The sequence below is a fragment of the Xenopus tropicalis genome, chromosome 9, assembly GCF_000004195.4.
Source record: "Xenopus tropicalis strain Nigerian chromosome 9, UCB_Xtro_10.0, whole genome shotgun sequence".
NCBI classification, from domain to species: domain Eukaryota; kingdom Metazoa; phylum Chordata; class Amphibia; order Anura; family Pipidae; genus Xenopus; species Xenopus tropicalis.
The window spans coordinates 45,583,063-45,598,293 of NC_030685.2; the positions used below are offsets into that span (position 1 = coordinate 45,583,063).

The following is a 15,231-nucleotide window of genomic DNA, read 5'->3' on the forward strand; positions in this document are numbered from 1 at the left end:
GCATACCAGTTATGGTGGAAGAGTCTATTACGAAGAGGGAAATATGTTTGTTTCTGCTTTGATTAAGGAACCCGAGGAAGAGGCAGGGGTAATATTGATGACACGCACTGTGCACTGATAATGGCAGTGTTTTGTTGATTCTCCCCAAGGCCTAAAGGGTGGGCAATTGAAGGTGTCTACATTCAGACATGCTAGCATAATGGCTGCCACTGGGCAGCCAAAGTGGTAGGGCCCTGTTCTGCTCTGCCCTGGGACTGTAGTGTCTGGCTGAGGATAGTGACTGCCATGGTTGCCCATGTTACAGAGGTCAGTCTGGGTGTTTAAGATGAAGATCAACTGCAGATTGTCTCATTGGCCATTTTTTGTCGATTGGCCTTTTCCACAGTCATTACAATGGCACAGCTGGGGATAACATTTTTAACTTACATTATTAATTATATTGGCATCTCTAAGTAAATTTGCAGAGTATCCATCTTCTGTAGTAATTATTCTGGCACGTCTGGGTTTATGTTTTGGTGAAACGGGTGTGAGCAAAAAGTTTGTGTAGTTAAAAATAAAAATATTGCCATGCTGCATGCAGCAGAATAATAGGGTCCCACTCTTTGGATTTTGGCCCAGGGCCCACCAAGGCCTTAAAAAGGCCCTGCAGCTTGCTTTCATTGTGGGACTCTTTGTCCCTTAACCTGCCCAGGAGCCAGTGTACCATAATATGCAGCCAACCCCAGACTCTCATTCAATCTACTGCCTGGTTGCTAGGGTAAATAAGACCCTAGCAACTGGATTGCTGTTAAAAAACCAAACTGTAGGAATGCAAAGCAGAAACCTAAATAAATAAAAAAATAAATGAAGACCAACTGCAGATTGTCTCATTGGCCATTTTTTGTTGATTGGCCATTTCCACAGTCATTACAATGGCACAGCTGGGGATAACATTTTTAATTTACATTATTAATTATATTGGCATCTCTAAGCAAATTTGCAGAGTATCCATCTTCTGTAGTATTTATTCTGGCACGTCTGGGTTTATGTTTTGGTGAAACGGGTGTGGGCAAAAAGTTGGTGTAGGTAAAAAATAAAAATATTGCCATGCTGCATGCAGCAGGATAATAGGGTCCCAATCTTTGGATTTTGGCCCAGGGCCCACCAAGGCCTTAAAAGGGCCCTGCAGCTTGCTTTCATTGTAGGACTCTTTGGCCCTTAACCTGCCCAGGAGCCAGTGTACCATAATATGCAGCCAACCCCAGACTCTCGTTCAATCCACTGCCTGGTTGCTAGGGTAAATAAGACCCTAGCAACTGGATTGCTGTTAAAAACCAAACTGTAGGAATGCAAAGCAGAAACCTAAATAAATGAAAAAATAAATGAAGACCAACTGCAGATTGTCTCAGATCAAGACCGATTGCAAGTATAGCCTGTACGATCTGCCAAACAGCTAAAGACAGTCTGTGCCAACAAAGCAATAAATGGAATAAAACCCCTGGTATTTAACACAAAGCAATAAAAAAGATGACAATTGGCTAAATGACAGGGACACTCAGTTGTGTGTGGCAAATATTTCCTCTGCAGTTGTGTAAGCTGCATTGAGGTTGTGTCATTAGGAGTCCCTGATGGTCAAAGATAGAGCAATGCACCTAAACTAGGCCTCATCAGCAGAATAGAATGTAAATGCTATGTAAAAATATCAATACAGTATAGTTAAACCTGCAGCCAGTAGTGATGCTGCCCCCCCCCCCTTTAAATAACAGTTCCCTCTCCCACAGCAGCAGTAGAGCTGTGTGCCCTACTGGCCAAGGCTATACCCAGCATCTGCAGCTCATTTGCATACCAGTTATGGTGGAAGAGTCTATTACGAAGAGGGAAATATGTTTGTTTCTGCTTTGATTAAGGAACCCGAGGAAGAGGCAGGGGTAATATTGATGACACGCACTGTGCACTGATAATGGCAGTGTTTTGTTGATTCTCCCCAAGGCCTAAAGGGTGGGCAATTGAAGGTGCCTACATTCAGACATGCTAGCATAATGGCTGCCACTGGGCAGCCAAAGTGGTAGGGCCCTGTTCTGCTCTGCCCTGGGACTGTAGTGTCTGGCTGAGGATAGTGACTGCCATGGTTGCCCATGTTACAGAGGTCAGTCTGGGTGTTTAAGATGAAGATCAACTGCAGATTGTCTCATTGGCCATTTTTTGTCGATTGGCCTTTTCCACAGTCATTACAATGGCACAGCTGGGGATAACATTTTTAACTTACATTATTAATTATATTGGCATCTCTAAGTAAATTTGCAGAGTATCCATCTTCTGTAGTAATTATTCTGGCACGTCTGGGTTTATGTTTTGGTGAAACGGGTGTGAGCAAAAAGTTTGTGTAGTTAAAAATAAAAATATTGCCATGCTGCATGCAGCAGAATAATAGGGTCCCACTCTTTGGATTTTGGCCCAGGGCCCACCAAGGCCTTAAAAAGGCCCTGCAGCTTGCTTTCGTTGTGGGACTCTTTGTCCTTTAACCTGCCCAGGAGCCAGTGTACCATAATATGCAGCCAACCCCAGACTCTCATTCAATCTACTGCCTGGTTGCTAGGGTAAATAAGACCCTAGCAACTGGATTGCTGTTAAAAAACCAAACTGTAGGAATGCAAAGCAGAAACCTAAATAAATAAAAAAATAAATGAAGACCAACTGCAGATTGTCTCATTGGCCATTTTTTGTTGATTGGCCATTTCCACAGTCATTACAATGGCACAGCTGGGGATAACATTTTTAATTTACATTATTAATTATATTGGCATCTCTAAGCAAATTTGCAGAGTATCCATCTTCTGTAGTATTTATTCTGGCACGTCTGGGTTTATGTTTTGGTGAAACGGGTGTGGGCAAAAAGTTGGTGTAGGTAAAAAATAAAAATATTGCCATGCTGCATGCAGCAGGATAATAGGGTCCCAATCTTTGGATTTTGGCCCAGGGCCCACCAAGGCCTTAAAAGGGCCCTGCAGCTTGCTTTCATTGTAGGACTCTTTGGCCCTTAACCTGCCCAGGAGCCAGTGTACCATAATATGCAGCCAACCCCAGACTCTCGTTCAATCCACTGCCTGGTTGCTAGGGTAAATAAGACCCTAGCAACTGGATTGCTGTTAAAAACCAAACTGTAGGAATGCAAAGCAGAAACCTAAATAAATGAAAAAATAAATGAAGACCAACTGCAGATTGTCTCAGATCAAGACCGATTGCAAGTATAGCCTGTACGATCTGCCAAACAGCTAAAGACAGTCTGTGCCAACAAAGCAATAAATGGAATAAAACCCCTGGTATTTAACACAAAGCAATAAAAAAGATGACAATTGGCTAAATGACAGGGACACTCAGTTGTGTGTGGCAAATATTTCCTCTGCAGTTGTGTAAGCTGCATTGAGGTTGTGTCATTAGGAGTCCCTGATGGTCAAAGATAGAGCAATGCACCTAAACTAGGCCTCATCAGCAGAATAGAATGTAAATGCTATGTAAAAATATCAATACAGTATAGTTAAACCTGCAGCCAGTAGTGATGCTGCCCCCCCCCCCCCCCCCCCCCCCCCATTAAATAACAGTTCCCTCTCCCACAGCAGCAGTAGAGCTGTGTGCCCTACTGGCCAAGGCTATACCCAGCATCTGCAGCTCATTTGCATACCAGTTATGGTGGAAGAGTCTATTACGAAGAGGGAAATATGTTTGTTTCTGCTTTGATTAAGGAACCCGAGGAAGAGGCAGGGGTAATATTGATGACACGCACTGTGCACTGATAATGGCAGTGTTTTGTTGATTCTCCCCAAGGCCTAAAGGGTGGGCAATTGAAGGTGTCTACATTCAGACATGCTAGCATAATGGCTGCCACTGGGCAGCCAAAGTGGTAGGGCCCTGTTCTGCTCTGCCCTGGGACTGTAGTGTCTGGCTGAGGATAGTGACTGCCATGGTTGCCCATGTTACAGAGGTCAGTCTGGGTGTTTAAGATGAAGATCAACTGCAGATTGTCTCATTGGCCATTTTTTGTCGATTGGCCTTTTCCACAGTCATTACAATGGCACAGCTGGGGATAACATTTTTAACTTACATTATTAATTATATTGGCATCTCTAAGTAAATTTGCAGAGTATCCATCTTCTGTAGTAATTATTCTGGCACGTCTGGGTTTATGTTTTGGTGAAACGGGTGTGAGCAAAAAGTTTGTGTAGTTAAAAATAAAAATATTGCCATGCTGCATGCAGCAGAATAATAGGGTCCCACTCTTTGGATTTTGGCCCAGGGCCCACCAAGGCCTTAAAAAGGCCCTGCAGCTTGCTTTCATTGTGGGACTCTTTGTCCTTTAACCTGCCCAGGAGCCAGTGTACCATAATATGCAGCCAACCCCAGACTCTCATTCAATCTACTGCCTGGTTGCTAGGGTAAATAAGACCCTAGCAACTGGATTGCTGTTAAAAAACCAAACTGTAGGAATGCAAAGCAGAAACCTAAATAAATAAAAAAATAAATGAAGACCAACTGCAGATTGTCTCATTGGCCATTTTTTGTTGATTGGCCATTTCCACAGTCATTACAATGGCACAGCTGGGGATAACATTTTTAATTTACATTATTAATTATATTGGCATCTCTAAGCAAATTTGCAGAGTATCCATCTTCTGTAGTATTTATTCTGGCACGTCTGGGTTTATGTTTTGGTGAAACGGGTGTGGGCAAAAAGTTGGTGTAGGTAAAAAATAAAAATATTGCCATGCTGCATGCAGCAGGATAATAGGGTCCCAATCTTTGGATTTTGGCCCAGGGCCCACCAAGGCCTTAAAAGGGCCCTGCAGCTTGCTTTCATTGTAGGACTCTTTGGCCCTTAACCTGCCCAGGAGCCAGTGTACCATAATATGCAGCCAACCCCAGACTCTCGTTCAATCCACTGCCTGGTTGCTAGGGTAAATAAGACCCTAGCAACTGGATTGCTGTTAAAAACCAAACTGTAGGAATGCAAAGCAGAAACCTAAATAAATGAAAAAATAAATGAAGACCAACTGCAGATTGTCTCAGATCAAGACCGATTGCAAGTATAGCCTGTACGATCTGCCAAACAGCTAAAGACAGTCTGTGCCAACAAAGCAATAAATGGAATAAAACCCCTGGTATTTAACACAAAGCAATAAAAAAGATGACAATTGGCTAAATGACAGGGACACTCAGGGACACTCAGTTTCATGGCTTGGGTTTCAGAAATAGAAAGTGCATTTGTTCTCCCTCTAGGATCTGTGTAGCAGGAGGACCTCTGCATCTTTCTTTTCAAACACCTCAGAAAAGTCTCTATAACAGGATGGCAGGGGTTCAATAGTGGAGATTGCAGAAATGGCAGAGGCAAAAACTGGGGGAGAAGATAAACAATTTGAGAAACAAAATGAACTCCAGGAAGTAATGACACCAGTGGTCCAGTAAATGGTCGGATTATGTTTTTGCAGCCAAGGGAGACCAAAAATGAGAGTTGTAGCTGGGCATTTGATAATGAGATCTCTTTTGAATGAAGGCCTGAATAAAGAAGAGGAAGTGCAGTAGCAGAGGTAATGAAACCAGGTGTTATAGGTCTACCATCCACAGCTTTTGCTGAGAGTACTTTGAGGGGAACTAGAGGTAGATGGTAAGTCTCAGTAAAGTTTCCGGCTGCTCCAGAATCAAGAAAAGCCAGACATGCAAAGGTTCTAAATATGAGAGAAATAGTGATTGGCACTAAAACTTAAGTATGTCAGATACATTGAAGTTTCCCTGTTGTTGTGAAGACTGCTTGGGTTTATTGGGACAGGACTTAACAAAGTGACCACTATTGCCACAATATATACAAAGACCTGCAAATCTCCTATGGATTCTTTCTTCAGGGAAGAGTCTGCTAGGCTGAGATTGCACAGTTTCTTAGCCAGATGAAGGAGGAGATGCCACAGAAACAGAAGAGATCAACAAAACGGCAGACACAGAATCTGAAACCAATCTACAAGCACATAGTAACATAGTAACATAGTAAGTTGGGGTTGAAAAAGACATCCATCCATCACGTTCAACCATAATGCCTATATATAACCTGCCTAACTACTAGTTGATCCAGAGGAAGGCAAAAACCCCATCTGAAGCCTCTCTAATTTGCCGCAGAGGGGAAAATATTCCTTCCTGACTCCAAGATGGCAATCGGACCAGTCCCTGGATCAACTTGTACTGAGAGCTATCTCCCATAACCCTGTATTCCCTCACTTGCTAAGAATCCATCCAGCCCCTTCTTAAAGCTATATAATGTATCAGCCAATACAACTGATTTGGGGAGGGAATTCCACTTCCCAGCTCTCACAGTAAAAAATCCTTTCCGAATATTTAAATGGAACCTCCCTTCTTCTAAACGGAGTGAGTGCCCTCGTGTCCGTTGGAAGGACCTACTGGTAAATAAAGCATTAGAAAGGTTATTATATGATCCCCTTATATATTTATACATAGTTATCATGTCACCCCTTAAGCGCCTCTTCTCCAGCGTAAACAGACCCAACTTGGCCAGTCTTTCTTCATAACTGAGACTTTCCATACCCTTTACCAGCTTAGTTGCCCTTCTCTGGACCCTCTCTAACTCAAACATGTCCCGTTTGAGCACTGGAGACCAGAACTGAACAGCATATTCTAGATGGGGCCTTACCAGTGCTCTGTAAAGGGGAAGAATAACCCCCTCCTCCTGTGAATCTATACCCCTTTTAATACAGCTCAAAACCTTGTTTGCCCTTACAGCTGCTGCCTGGCATTGCTTGCTACAGCCAAGTTTATTATCTACAAGGACTCCAAGGTCCTTCTCCATTATGGATTTGCCTAGTGCAGTCCCATTAAGGGTATAAGTGGCTTGCATATTTTTACATCCCAGGTGCATGACCTTACATTTATCCACATTAAATCTCATCTGCCACTTAGCTGCCCAGATTGCCAGTTGGATCCTGCTGCAAGGATGCCACATCCTGGATAGAATTGACTGGTCTGCAGAGTTTTGTGTCATCTGCAAACACTGATACATTACTTATTATACCCTCCCCTAAGTCATTTATGAACAAGTTAAACAAAAGTGGACCCAGTACAGAACCCTGAGGGACCCCACTGAGAACCTTATTCCAAGTAGAGAATGTACCATTAACAACCACCCTCTGTACCCGATCCTGTAGCCAGTTTTCTATCCATGTGCAAACGACTTCACTAAGACCAATAGACCTTAGTTTAGAAAGCAGTCGTTTGTGGGGAACGGTATCAAATGCTTTGGCAAAATCCAAATAGATTATATCTACTGCATCCCCACTGTCCAGCTTCTTACTTACCTCATCATAAAAAGCAATTAAATTGGTCTTCTCTCTCCTAAGAGGGAACCTGTTCAGCCTCACTTGAGCTCTCTAGCATGGTTGCCTGTTAAGCAAAGGATAGCTTACAAAATCCTTCTGCTAACATTCAAAGCCCTTCACTCCTCTGCTCCTCACTACATTTCTTCACTCTCCCTGCATGTTCCTGGTCATCTCCTTTGCTCCTCTTAGAGCCTCCATCTTTTTACACCATCCACACCCACTGCGCTCTCTCATCTTAAACCTTTCTATCTTGCTTCTCCTTATCTCTGGAACTCTATCTCTGAATCCCTCCATAGGGAACACTCACTAACTCTCTTTAAGAAAAAGCTCAGCTGTTACCTTCTGGAGCACTAAAACATTATTTTGCCTAGTCCTACGCTTAAAGAAAATGTAACACTAAATTTTATTAAGTAAAAAAGCTATTCTACCCTGCACCAATAACTGCGACGATCGATTGATCGAGCCTAGCCTGACTCCTTCCTATACAGAAAGAAGGCTAGGCTCGATCAATCGATCGTCGCATAGTGGATGCAGCTCCTTCCTTCGCCTTATCGCCGTAGTTCAATTGACAGGGAGCCAAGTTTTAGCAGGCATTTTCTATTAAAGCATTTAAAATACTAAGTGGTTTGCAGGATAGGGCAGTTATTGGTGCAGGGTAGAATATCTTTTTTACTTAAAAAATGTTAGTGCTACTTTTACTTTAAGGGCAAATGCCCATACCTGGTGCACTCTTACCTTCCAATTTGTGCCTGTATGTTACCCAACCACTTAGTCTGTAAGCTCTACTGGGCAGGGACCTTCTTCCTACTGTGTCCCATACCACATGGCACTTGTTCCCTGTGCATTTATATATGTTTATTGGATTTATAACACTTGTCCTCCCTGTGTGTAATTTTGTATTTTGTAAGATTGTACAGCATGCGTACCCTTGTGGCACTTTATAAAGTTATACATATGTACAAATCTGTCCCTTTGTGTGTCCTTGCAATAGGCACATGGGGTGTTTTGTTTGCCTTTGTGCACTAGGTGGAGAAAAGGTTAATCTACATGTTCTGAATGAATAGACAGGGGTGGCACCAGCAGACACAGACCCGATGTGCCAAAATCTGCTCTGCATTCCTGCTGACAGACTAGGCCTTGCCTCTCAAGGCATTCAGAACAGGAAGCGAAAAGGAACAGCTCCGCCCTCTGACTGCATAATACATACAGAGGAAACGCCTTAGAGCAATGTTTAAGATATAATCTAGTTAAAACTATATGGAACTAATTAGTATGATCTGATTATCTAATGACAGCTATTATTTCATAGCATATTCCAAAAAAATACCCAGGCCACCCTTTGTTCATACTTCTACTGTTTATTAGTACGTTTTACCAACCAAACTATAATCACGTCACGGTATGTTCATTTTAAGACATAATCCCAGAGCCGTGCAAAAACTCGCCTCTTTGCATAGAAACGTCATCGGACCGCCCATCAGGCCAACCAATGTATTTCTCCTTTATCATGACAGACATGACATGTAACCAATGAGTTTTCTTGCAAGGGTTACCCTCTCCTTAGCTCAAGTAAAAAGCGATCCGTATTAAATATCAGACATAGCGGCAACGTAGGGTGAGAGCAGACAAGCAAAGCAAACATGATACGTTTAGTGAGCAGTGTTATGCTTAGAGATTTACAGAACATTATGAGCTACAGGACTTCGGCCATCACATTAGTTTCTGTGTCTGTTCGTAGTCTTGCCACACCAGTTGGCTATCACAATGTTCGGAACAGAGGCGATGTAAGCTGCTGGAAGAGACGTTGGCTGACAGGCGCGTGTGTACTGCCGGCCCGGAGGTACAGTTCCAAATCTGAGGGTACGATGGAAAATGATAGCAGCAAACTAACTCCACCCGACGTGGAATCCGCTTCCAAACCTTCAAGTGATGAAAAGTGAGTAGTGTGAGTGTATAACGGCCGCCAACCCTGGAAGACGAACGCTCTTAACGTGCTATTGTGGTACAGGGCGTGCCGTGACGTAGTGGGGTAACTCGCTGTGAGGAATGGATGAGGGAGGTGTTTACCGGATCGCTGTCATTTTGTTGGTAGGCTTGGCGTACTGGGTACGGCCTTGTGAGAGGTTAGGGGAATTAAGAGCTGGCCGCGTAGTACAGTGTAGGCGCTTCTTATGCTGAATTCAGTGCCGAATTCTATTTATATATTCATCTTATTCAGTAAGATAATCTGTTTGCGAAAGCCATTTTTGTTACTTAAGTTGTTCTCTGTTTTTAGTCAAGGCGACGATATGGGTTATGCTCATTGTTAAAACTGAAGGAGCATAATCACCCACCTCAAGCCCGGAAAAGAAGGGCAAATCTATACCCATCTATTGACCCTACGAGTTAGGTAGTAGTTTTATCAAGTCACAAGGGAAAACGCTCAGTTTTTCCTATTAAGCATTGTGTGCACACGTTACTTAACTAGGCCACATTAAGTAGCCAGGGGGCATTTTTTCTTTACCCTTAAAGGAGAAGGAAAGGCTAGTAAAGAGCATATCTTCCGTTGTCTCAATAGTGCCCTTAAGGGCTCTGGCACACGGGGAGATTAGTCGCCCGCGACAAATCTCCCTGTTCGCGGGCAACTAATCTCCCTGAAATGCCATCCCACCGGCGAAAATGTAAATCGCCGGTGGGATGGCATACACGGCGGCGCGATTTCAGTGAAATCGTGGAAGTTTCCTCTCGAGGCAGATTTTCGGGGAGATTAGTCACCCGAGAACAGGGGGGTTTGTCGCGGGCAACTAATCTCCCCGTGTGCCAGAGCCCTTAGTCTCCCCATATTTCACCTGTTTCGAAGAAGAAAAAACGCTGAGCTGTGTAAAGAAAGTTCCCATAATGCCTCACTCCTGCACAGACATGCAGACCAAGTGAACATGCTCAGTAAGACTATGAGTCAGCTTCCTGCTGATTGGTTTAGATCCACATTTCTAAGGGGGGGGGGAGTGAGTTCTTAGCATTCTTGAGGGAGGGGGAGCAGGAAAGAGCAGAGAACAGAAAGCTGCGTGTCTCTGGCACAGGAATTACAGACACAACGAATCTTTTTTCAGAGAAGTCAGTGCAGCGTTTCTGTGAGTGCTTATGGCTGTATTTACATAGTCCTTTCTGATAAAGCTTACTTAGTTTTTACCTTTCTTTCTCCTTTAAGTACTGTTTGTATTCTCTGTTCAGCTTATTTCATTCTCTTAATCGTCTAATTCTATAACAAGGGTGTAAATATCTTTTATGTGACCAGGAACAGATTAATGCATAGGCTTACCTAGGTTATAGCCTAGTTGTCCAGTGTTATCAGGCACCCATTTAATTTTTTTTTCTATAATTATTTCTCTTTCTAAATATTTTCTTAATCTTTTAAAGGAGACATATAGGTTAAATGAAAATACTTGTAATCATGTAGGCAATTATCAATAATATATGCTAAAAAATGAATACTATCTGTAGAAATGGCCCTTTGTTGGAGCTCCATATTGATCCTTTCAGTTCCCTGTCCATGTTTCAAATGAGGGAGGGGTGTGTCCTAATGTTCCCTGCTAGAAGCACAGTAGGAGGGGAGTAGCCAATCTCATCCCTACAGTTACACAAACAAATACAGGCTTCAGTTCTCTATCAGGTCAGCCTAGCTGCTGATTGGTTCCTATCCTGCACTGCAGTGTGTGGATTACCACTGGCCCCCATGTACAACCTGGAAAAGGAGGCAGCAGGAAGTGGAACAGATGGGGGAATTTCTCAAAAACTTTTTGTAAGCACAGTCCTTCTATTTAAAGGATTATAATGCGCTGGTACATTTTTAAAGGGGAATGATTGTGAAAAATGTTTTTATAATATTCAAAATACAAACTTTTTGACAATAGCTTTTATAAATTTTGCACTGTTACAAAGTTATGGCTGATTATTGAAGCAGCCTCCCATCCGCCACCCTCCAGAATCTCTGGCTCCCTGGTCTGTGTCAGTGATCTGTGTGAGTGAGAAATGTGAGTGACAGAGTAGATTAAAAACTGATTTGCTGCAGCATGTCATGACTCCACACCCCTCAGTAGCAAACATGTGAAAAGGTAAAGTAAAGGAATGGAGCTGGGCTGGGTGCTGATGAAGCTGCATTTGTACATATAATCGTAAAGCAGCTTGCTTTGTATCGACATATGCACGGCATTTCAGGCTCATTTGGGTTTTGTGCTGCTCACCAGCAGTCTTAGATCAGCTGACAGTCACCCTCCTGCAATTTACAAATGCAGATACAAATCTTACTTCAATAATCAGATAACAGGTGTATCAAAAGAGTGTATAAAATAGACTTCCTCCATACACATCAATTGCAGCAATATTACAGACCACTGTGCAGTTAACTCTGTGTGTACAGGTACATAAATTCATGTATGTTGAATTCACAGACACCTTTCTGTGTCTGTCTGACAAGTCAGGCTTCCAGGCTTCTTGATTAGCCAGCTGAGTCTAATCAAGCTCGCTTGGTCAGTCTGTAGCATTTACTCTACTATAGCCAGTCCATGTATTCGTGAGCAGGGGTGATCAAACTACGGGCCACGTCGGGCCCGTTGGTCTTTTTAATCCGGCCCACCGAGGATTGGTGTGTCCTCAGTATTTGTTAGTGACTTATATGACAGAAAGTTTCAGACAAAAAGTCTTTTTGTCTTCTTGGTACTTTGGAGTAGAAAGACATGGGTACCCATTTTAAATTTGGGGGAATGTGTACTTTTCAAAAATATGGCTTTCTGGGGTCAACGTACTTTTTTGTAGCTTTATCCCACATAAAATGATGACAGGGATTCTGGGAACAAATTCCTTAAGGCTCCTAAAAAAAATCCCATTTACATGGGTTTATCCTTTTAGGCTAAAGCTCACCCACTGGGTTTTTGAAGTAAAAGCCAGGATAATAGCTGATCAGATTTCCAACTACAGACCAGTTTCGCCCTTCTTGGGGCTCATCAGTGTAGTGCAGGGTTTTCTGATCAGCTTAGATAGAGCCAGGAGTAGGATAAACCCATGTAAATGGGATTTCTTTAGGAACCTTAAGGAATTTGTTCCCAGAATCCCTTTGCTCTATTTGCATACGTAGGAGGCGGTCTCCTCAACCCTTACAATTTGGCTCTCAAGAACATTTACTTAGCTTATTCACAGATGATATAACAGTATTAATATCACGCCCCTTAAATCACTACCCAATTTATATAGAATTTTGCAGAAATTTGGAATGATCTCTGGCCTAGTGGTGAACCCTACAAAAACAGAAACATTAAATATAAATCTGCCTCCTGAACAACTTAAACTACTAACAATAAAATTTGAACTACAATGGTGTAAGAACAACATAGGTATAGAATTTACTGCCCTATATAGTCAGCTGTAACAAGCAAATTACCCTTACACTTATTACGGATAATTAAGATATTACGGAAAATACTGGAGGGCTGGAGTAAATACCATATGTCATAGATAGGGAGAATAACAACAGTGAAAATGACGCTACTTCCTAAACTCCTATATCTGTTCAGACTACTTCCTATTAGCATTATTGAGAGAGACCTTAAAGCGGCCTGTTACCCTAAGAAATAAGTCCAAATTATTTTCTATATAGTTAGTTGAGCAAAATAAACTTTACTTACTCTATATAAATAATATAAATCTTGTTTCCTTCCGTCTTGGAATTACTCAATCAAAGCAAGCAGGCAGGCACCATTTTGTGGACACTGTTATTAAGGCAAGCTTTGTATCATGCCAAAATCTTGTTTATGTGATAGAATGGGGGACCTGATGCCCAGGCCCATGGACTGGCTACACAGTTAGATAAGGAGGAGGGAGGGGAGAAGTGAGATGTGCAGTGACATCTAGGAAGTGCTGGATGGAAAGCTAAAGTTACTGTCTGCCCCGCCTCTATGTCTAAGGCATAGAGGCGGGGCAAGCAATATATGATTGACAGCTGTGATTTTTAAATGCCTTTATAATGGGTTTGGATGTGTTAATATAAAAATGAATTTGGGCTTCATGTTTAATTTGAACAGGACTTTTATTATACAGATTTTCATGTCTGGGTGACAGGTCCACTTTAAACATTTTGAAAAATATATTCTATTGTTTATCTGGAAGTCCAAGAAATCTAGAGTGAATAAAGCAACATTACAAAGAAGGCCACTAGAAGGGGGACTGGGGCTCCCTAATCTCCAAAAAATATTTCATAGCTTCACAATTAGCTCAAATACCAATACTTCACATTAAAACAGCCCCACCATTGTGGGTGGACTTAGAAAATCATTTGGCACATCCCTATTCAGCAGAAGCCCCTGTTTGGTCACCCCTTTATCAAGCTTATGTCTGAGACACACACTATCTCTTTGGAGTCGCAATGCTACAACGTATAAATAAATTGATCTCTCCCCACACACCGATAGCTCCTATTACTGGTTACCCCTCATTCCTACCAGGGCTACAAACTATGATGTTCAAATGGCGGATTGACAACAAATTTATCAGGGTTTCAAACTTACTGTCAGTTAGAGGCCCCTACCCATTAGCATACTTTGTTGAAAACTATAACATCTCGAAGACAGAACACTATAGCGCACTTCAAATACTCCATTGGGTTAAAAACTGTTGGGAACAGAGAAACCCAGAGCAGATTATACTTACTTTTTTTGAGAGATGGTGTTCCAGCAACTCAATCCCACCTTATGCAATATCCATCCTTTAGCGCTACATGATTTCACCCAAAAATCTTACAGAGATCTCATACATTAAACAATGGAATAAGGACGTAGGTTTCGCACTGAAGATCAATGGTCCCAAGTGTGGGACAACCTGAAACATAGCTCAATCAATACAAATAACATGGGCACCCAGGATAAGGTATAGGTATGGTGATATGCTACCTGCACAGTATAAAAGGAAAAATCCGGTATAAGAATCAATACAGATGACAAAGGTTTTTCTAGAGGATACGTCTCCACAAGTTAATTATAGTTATTCAAGTTACCGTATTTTCCAGCGTACAAGACGACTGGGCGTATAAGACGACCCCCAACTTTTGCAGTTAAAATATCCTCAATCTCCCCCCCGCAGCGTCCTAAAGCTCGTCCTCCCCAACATCATCCAGCTACCCCTAGCGTCCTCCCAAACATCATCCAGCTACCCCTAGCGTCCTCCCCAACATCATCCAGCTCCTCTAGCATCCTCCCCAACATCATCCAGCTCCCCCCAACATCCTCCCCCACATACTTTAGCTCCCCCACATACTTCATCTCCCCCCAACATCCCCCCCACATACTTCAGCTCCCCCACATACTTCAGCTCCCCCCAACATCCTCCCCCCACATACTTCAGCTCCCCCAAGTGTCCTCCACCACCCCTGCTGCGTCCGGCTGCTTCATCCGGCTTTAAACGTAATTACTTCATCCACCACCCCTCCTGCTTGCCTGCTGCTTCCTCCGGCTGCTTAGGTTGCGCCCCGTGCGCGCTGACGTGACGCGTATGCACAGGGCGCAACCAATAAAATTAACCGCTGACCACCAATGAATTTGTAACGCTTTAAAGGGGTCAGCGGTTAATTTTATTGGTTGCGCCCTGTGCATACGCGTCACGTCAGCGTGCACGGGGCGCAACCTAAGCAGCCGGAGGAAGCAGCAGGCAAGCGGGAGGGGTGGTGGATAAAGCCGGATGAATCAGGCGAGCGGGAGGGGTGGTGGAGGACGTTGGGGGGGCCCTGCAAGGAAGTACCCGGTGTATAAGACGACCCCCGACTTTAACCCAGATTTTTCTGGGTTAAAAAGTCGTCTTATACACCGGAAAATACGGTATGTTATTTAATTTAGTAAGTCAAACCATACGGATGCTTCAT

General features: G+C 43.0%; 1 protein-coding gene across 4 annotated transcripts in view; it reads left to right on the forward strand.

Annotated features, from left to right (window-relative positions):
* The first annotated feature begins 8,744 nt into the window (after positions 1–8,744).
* Positions 8,745–15,231, forward strand: part of gls (glutaminase) — a 166,983-nt gene continuing 160,496 nt past the window's right edge. The window contains exon 1 of one of the 4 annotated variants that reach the window (XM_031892945.1): positions 8,745–9,285. In XM_031892945.1, coding sequence (XP_031748805.1) covers positions 8,990–9,285 — 296 coding nt within the window. In that variant the 5' untranslated portion in view covers positions 8,745–8,989. The remainder of the gene's footprint in view (positions 9,286–15,231) is intronic. The other 3 variants (XM_031892947.1, XM_031892946.1, XM_031892948.1) reach the window with 3 other exon arrangements.